At 33.9% G+C, this 7,279-nt stretch overlaps 1 protein-coding gene across 1 annotated transcript; it reads left to right on the top strand.

The window, feature by feature from the left end:
• The first annotated feature begins 3,887 nt into the window (after positions 1 to 3,887).
• Positions 3,888 to 4,734, top strand: LOC116346201. Its single transcript, XM_031776141.1, has 4 exons — positions 3,888 to 3,957; positions 4,019 to 4,088; positions 4,229 to 4,384; positions 4,449 to 4,734. The coding sequence occupies exons 1-4, from the start codon at positions 3,923 to 3,925 to the stop codon at positions 4,500 to 4,502; spliced, it is 315 nt and encodes a 104-aa protein (XP_031632001.1). The 5' UTR covers positions 3,888 to 3,922; the 3' UTR covers positions 4,503 to 4,734.
• Positions 4,735 to 7,279: the final 2,545 nt, after the last annotated feature.

Genomic DNA, 7,279 nt, shown 5'->3' with positions numbered 1-7,279 from the left:
ATTCCAATACTTTACCTTACACACTAGGTGTGTGCGGAAAAGTAAAAGGGATTGCGCCCAACGAGGGAGCGACCCTTGGATTAAAAGTCCAATGCTCTACCAACTGAGCTAACTGGGTGATATGTAGATTTGTAGAACGTTGCCAATTATCGTTGGTCTGCCGCGAGGGTTTACTCGCACACCTACAGTGAAGACACTAGGGTGCGTCATTTTTGGTACATTTTGCAGAATTCCGTCGGTCGTTCTTGGGAAAAAAGTATCATGTCATTACCACCTCATACAGGCATGGCTCCCATGAAAAAAATCATTTCTTGTGATTTTTCCAAAGAAACTGTATCAAAAATTGATTGTATCTCAAAACTAACTTCAGATTCGGTTTTTCTCATGCCCAAAACCGCCACACACTTCAGATTTTGATTTACGTCTCTGTGGAAAGAGTTATCGAGTTAACAAATGCTTGCACATTGGTAGGTACACCATGAATAGACTGATGAACGAATATCGTTCAGAAAAAATACCAGCCTATTCCTTTGCAACCACCAACCACCGTGAAAAGATTTGGATTAACTTTTCTTGACTTTTCTCTAAGAAGAGTTATCCTGCTAACAAAAAGATCAACATTTTTGCGTACAGTAAACTACATCCCCACATTAACATGACTACAAAACCATTGCTCTGAGATTCTCCAGATTCTCCAGATTCTAGACCCAAATCACGTAATTTTTAGCGATTTCGTGGTGATTACAATACATTGGCGATTTCGTGGTGATAACACATCGAGTGTGCGAAAAAGTTATAGAAACAAAGAAGCGAAAAAAATCTCTTTGATTGATAATCATTTGGTTTTTGCAATGAATCGAATGAAATGTCAATATGTTGGCGGTGCAATTGAGCTCAAATCATTTTGTTGGCAACGTGTAATTTTAAAACATTTATCTGGGAATGAAATCGAACGATTTTCAATCTGTCAGATGGTAGAAAATGTTGATGGAACAAACAATGATAATTTCGACACGTGTCTGAATTGTTACTGCATAAAATCGATCTAAAATAAGCCGTGTTCGAATTTGAAGGACTGCTTCAACGGTAATAAAAATTCAAATGAGAACTATGAAAACTCATCCACAATAAATATTTTATAATGAAATCGCCGATCGATCGCCACACAATTTACTTGAAAAGTAACATGTTTTCAATGTTAATTGTTCAGTTGAAACCCATCCGCCATTCGTTGCAGTAATTCTGATCTTAAAATGGTGTGTAATGGAAAACTCAACAATATGGGAATTAGTTCGGTCCATATCAACCATTCGATACAATTGGAGTCTGAAGACTCCGTACAAAAAATGTTGCTACTTTTATGGTGTTGCCAGATCAATTTTTTTGCAAATACCTACTTTCGAAGATGATCAAACATTGTGTTGGTGGACGTATTTTGCGGTTGTTTATATTGGTTCATATTTGTCGCTAGCAATCTATACCATTTATAATATATTTCATACGTTCGGAGTTTGAGAAAGGGCCTTGTTCTTCCTTGCTTGGAATAATATTTGCAGTCAGGTTCGAATGACGATAATTTCTATATTAAATGTACATATTTAAAAAAGTTGATATTATTTTAGTTATTATCGATTCCATGGTTAGCAATTTCAAAAGGACGATATATGGATTGTCAGTGTAATTGAGTTTATAATATTTTGTTGGCATGTGCTTTCAAGGTTTTATTTTAATAACCTTGCGACTGATCAAGGTTTTATTGCAACAATTGTATTGTCTTGAAATGATTTTCTGCAATACGTGTAATCTAAAAATATTTATCTGGGAATAAAATCGAACGATTTTTAATCTGTCAGATGGTAGAAAATGTTGATGGAACAAACAATCATAACCTCGATACGTGTCTCAATTGCTGTTGCATAAAATCACATAATCCTTAACCCGTGTTCGAATTTCAAGGACCGCTTCAGGAACAATTAAAACTCAAATGTTCAATACTATGAGAACTAACCTTTGATAAATATTATTTTCCACACACTTAGTCTAGGAAAGGTATTGTATTAGGCCAAAAAATTAAAGTCACAACAAAACGTGTTTTCAATGCAAATTTCCTGTGAAAAACACGTTTTGAGGCGATTTTGGTGCATATTAATATTACTCACTGTGCAAATTTGTCATATGATGCATGATAGCTTATCTCACAGAAAAGATATTCAAAATCTGATTTTACCGGATGATTGCAATCCCCATGGAGACTGCGGAGAGACGAGCTGATTAGTTTCTGAGCAATATCTGTTGATATGTAATTTTTGGGTAATAACAATAAGTTCGTATTTTTTAGTCATTACCGTTCCTATGTTTATCAATTTCAAAACGACGATATATGGATTGACAGTGTAATTGAGTTTATTATATTTGGTTGGCAACACATAGCACATGTGCTATGAAGGTTTTATTGCAATAATTACCTTGAAATGATTTTCGACATTAATTCGTGTAATTTAAGAACATTCATCTGGGAATAAAATCGAAGGATTTTCAATTTTCCAGACGGTAGAAAATACTGATGGAACAAACAATGATAACATCAATACGTGTCTAAATTTTTGCTGTATAAAATCAATTTTAAATATTCAACCCGTGCTCGGATTTGAAGGACTGCTTCTACAATAGACTAGCCTAAAAATAAACAAAAATATATGGTATCGAAATGTCCAATGTATTTCACCAAACCGGCATCTATTCTAAAACAATTAAAACTCAAATGTTCAGTGTTATTGGAACTCACCTGTAATACATATTTTATAATTAAATCGATCGATCGCTACAAAAAATCCTTATAAAAGACCATACTTTCACTGTGCATTCCGACCGTCATTCGTTGTTAAATTCCGACCGCCATTCGTTGCAGTAAATCAGATCTGAAAATGGTGTTTAATAAAAAATTCAATATCCCAACAACATGGGAATTGATTCGGTCCATACCAACAATTCGACACGACTGGAGTACGAAGACTCCGTACAAAAAATTTTGCTACTTTTATGGTGTTGGTAGAGCGATTGGAAATTATTTAAAATATCCTGTCTTTAAAGATGATCAAACATTGTGTTGGTGGTCATACTGTGCATGTGTTTACATCGGTGCATATATATCGCTTGTAATGTACACCATCTATTATTATTGCATCCGATGTTTGCTGTTAGTTTTAAATGAATTTAATTTTATAATTTACATAAGTAAAAATGTTGAATTTCCTTCAGTAAGTTCCGTTTTTATGCAACGTACTCTCAAACCGTCGGAATGTTTCACATCGTGGTCTTGATTTTAGTGGACGGTACATTTACCCAGACAAATATAAAGATAAAAAATACAACGAAATCTGTTCAAACCATTTGGATAATATGGTGAAAAATGTGATAATTCGCCTTGGAATTATGACACTCTGTTTTTGTGCCGCTGCAGTTGGGCCAATTTATAAATACATTACGGATGGTACTAAAACAACACTAACACAAGTGCGAATTCCATTCACTGAAGAAAATTCGAATGATGAATTCATAGGCAATACTCTTCTTCAAAGCATTATTTGTTTTCATGGATTTCCTGCCTACATTGAAATGGAAGTTGCATTGGAGATTTACATTGGATTCATGACCGTATCACCATTATTGATAGAACATGAATTTCGGAAGCTTGGAGATAACATTGAGAAACAGAAATACAACAAGGCACAAGTGTATCGGACATTTAATCATATCATCAAATTATCTATGGACACCGATGAGTGTGTTCAAATAACTACTATTCATCAGCTAGAAAACAACTAACAGAAATAAATTGTCTAACTTAATATTTTTAGCTACATGTCAACTTGTGCAGATCTTATGTATTGGCGAGCTTTTTCTACCCCGCCATCATTCACTTATGGAATTGGAATGTCAATATTTTGTCAATACATGGTAAATATCGACTTTTATCGTTTTTTCTTGTCATGAATAAATCGTATTCCGTTCTTTTCAGTTCAATTATGTTGGCGGATATGGATTGGCCCTTCTTTCTTATGTACAACTCTATTTTATTTGTATTTATGGTGAAATTTTTGAAGTATTTTTCATCAATATATAACTTCTGGCTACTCCCTCTAGTTCAGATTCCGCACCTCAGAGCTTATGGTTTTGATAACATCATTCGAAAATAGCAATTCAAATAATGTCTTTTTGTCTTTCCCAGGATAATGGTACCGGAGACATTTTTTATGACGTTGAGTGGTATGCGTTACCCGTTGAACTTCAAAGAGACTTAATGCTTGTGATTCATAAAAAACAGCACGGAATTGGTCTTTCAATTGGACCATTTGCAACAATTAATATGGAGTGCTTAGCAGTTGTATGTAAATTTTAAATTCTATTCCATACACTTGAATTCAATTAATTAAATCTTTTGTGTTTAGATTACAAACAAAATCTATTCTATGGTAATGTTTCTAATCAACTTTTGTCAATAAAAAGTGTCACCGAAATACGCTAGGGGATCGGATCTCGATCAGAAAATAGCGAATTATTCGATATTTTGCGAATTTTATGCGAAATGATTTGTAAGCGATGGGCCAGTAAAGTTGTGATTTAAAAAACAATTCGCAAACAAAACGCTATGAACGTGAGACAATTCGCAAAATTTGTATGTTTTGTATGTATCAAATTGTGAACGCTTGTAAACGAGCCAAGTGAATAGCGGCGACGCACGAAAACGAAATGAGTGAATAGCGACAACGAACGAAAGAAAAAATGTTATCCGTTGCCACTATTCACTCACTTCGTTTTCTTGCGTCGCTGCTATTCACTTGGTTCGTTTGCAAGCGTATATTATATAGTTTGATTGTGATAACTTTTTGCGATTAGCTTGCGAATTGTATGCGAATTTCTTGAATTATTTTACCAAAATGACGACTTTATCATACAACTAATAAATTTTGTCCATTCGCGAATAGATCATTTCTCCTAGGAAATACGTGGATCCAATAAGTATAGAAGAAAGTTAAACAGCAACACTTGATTTCTGCTGTGACACAAAAGAAGTGTGAGCAGACACATTAAAACTAGTAGTTATTAGTTTTCATGTGTCTTATTATCAGTATGGTTTATTCATGGTTTATTCATTTTTTACTGAGCATTTAAATATAAGTCTATAGAAATTACCATAGAAACTATATTTGAAGTCTGTATTCAATGTGTATACACACCGAATAATAATTATTAAATAAATGCACTGTTGTTCAAAATAAAACTTCTACTGATAATTATTTTGAAAATATTCAGGTCAATTCTGTTTGTTATTCGTTTCATTTTCCACGTGAAAAACGGCAATTCATTGTTTTGAACAGTAGAGAGTATTACAAGGGAAATCGAAATTCGGCACGCTTTTGTTTATTCTCTATCAATGTCGAATAACAGACAATTGCAAGAACACACTTGACTAGCCCAAAAAAGAGTACTAGATATCGGTGGTATATCTACAAATTTCGAAAAATATTGAAACGACATTTTTTATGTTCTTAAAATTCTATCGGAATTATGTCGGTTAAAAAAATTTGTTCGCTCACTCTCTTGAATTTGTGACTGCCATAAGAGAAGGAACTTACGATTTGCTCTCTCTTTTTTGAAATTGACTTAACAGAGCATTTGTCAAGATTTAAATGAAGTTTGTTTGCTTCGCACCAATTTTTTAATTTATTGATTGCAACTTGAAGTTTGATACAGTCATTGGTGTTAGCGATTGAAGTTGTCAATTTCAAATCGTCAGCAAACAGAGAGATAAAAATGTCGTCATCCTTAATGGAATTAACAATGTCGTTGATGAAAAGCAGAAATAGGGTGGGACCCAAGTGACTTCCCTGAGGAACTCCTGAGTTAACGACAAACTCACTTGACTCCATTTGCCCATATTTCACGAATTGACGACGATTTGACAATTACGATTCGATCCATTCGATTAAGTTGGGAGGCAGATCAAAATTTTGTAGCTTTGGAATCAGAATCGAATGATCAACAATGTCGAATTTTTTCAAGCGCAAGCAAATAGTCGGACTCATCGTTTGTTGACTTCAATCTTTTCCACTCCTTTTTCTTTTTATTTTTGAGAGACTGGAGTTGCTTGTTGTTCCATGGACATTTCGATGTAATCTTTTTCGTTCGAATAGGTACGTACTTTTCGATCGCCTCGTTAATAATTTAATGCAAAATGTCGACTTTATGGTCAAGAGGCTTATTTGAAAAATCGATTTCGGCAAAGTACCTTAAGCCAATTATTTTTCTATAATTTATTTGTTCATCTCGGATCATACTCATCGGAGTCCAAAGATAAACTCAAAATGTACTTAAACACGTAATACACTTGGACTTTGTTGTATTCTTTCTTCTCAATATTATTGCGATCGATCGATTTCGTTATGAAATATTTATTACAGATGAGTTCTCACAGTATTGAACATTTGAGTTTTAACTGTTGTTGAAGCGGTCCTTCATAAATAATGGATTTTATGCAATAGCAATATAGACACGTGTCGAGGTTATTATTTTTTGTTCCATCAACATTTTCTACCATCTGACAGATTGAAAATCGTTCGATTTCATTCCCAGATAATTACTTTTCCGCACACACTGAGTGTGTAAGGGGAAAGAATTGCAATGGGTCAAAATTTACGACACCTCAAAAACATGTTTTCTGGACGTTTCTGAGTTTAGAGAACCCGAATCAGGCCGAATTGAATTTTTGTATGGGAGCCATGCCTGTATGCTACTGTAATGACCTGAAACTTTGCACAGACTATTTTTTCCACAAAAAATAACATTCTGAAAGTTTGAAGAGATTTCAATCAAAATTAGGAGTACCCCCCATACAAAATTTTCAATTTTTGGCTCAAAAAAGAATATTTTGTATGGGAGGTACTCTTAATTTTTGGTTGAAATTTCTCCAAACCCTCCGAATGTTATTTTTTTGTGAAAAAAATAACCTGTGCAAAGTTTGACGTCCTTACGATACCATACAGGCATAATATCCATACAAAAATCCAAATTTTTTGTGACTTTTGTATGAAAAGTGTTTCAAAAATAATTTTTATGGTAAAATTAACATCAGACTTTATAGTGTTTTGTTAGGAAATAGAATACTTTCAAATGTCGTACAAATGGGATCATCATGAAAGTGTGAAAAATCAGAGTATCATGATTTGCTGCTGCTCAGCATATAGCTGAGAGCTGAGAAATGCTGAACTCGTGCGTCTAA

The sequence above is a fragment of the Contarinia nasturtii genome, unplaced genomic scaffold, assembly GCF_009176525.2.
Source record: "Contarinia nasturtii isolate CC-2019 unplaced genomic scaffold, AAFC_CNas_1.1 Cnas_scaffold_1435, whole genome shotgun sequence".
Taxonomy (NCBI): Eukaryota; Metazoa; Arthropoda; class Insecta; order Diptera; family Cecidomyiidae; genus Contarinia; species Contarinia nasturtii.
This window is presented reverse-complemented; position numbering and strand designations above follow the sequence as displayed.

Bases quoted from the DNA above. Each gene is read 5' to 3' on its own strand.
- LOC116346201 (XM_031776141.1), top strand. From the start codon at position 3,923: ATGGAATTGGAATGTCAATATTTTGTCAATACATG. The intron at 3,958-4,018 runs GTAAATATCGAC...CGTTCTTTTCAG, and splicing joins CAATATTTTGTCAATACATG to TTCAATTATGTTGGCGGATA. The intron at 4,385-4,448 runs GTATGTAAATTT...TTTTGTGTTTAG, and splicing joins ATATGGAGTGCTTAGCAGTT to ATTACAAACAAAATCTATTC.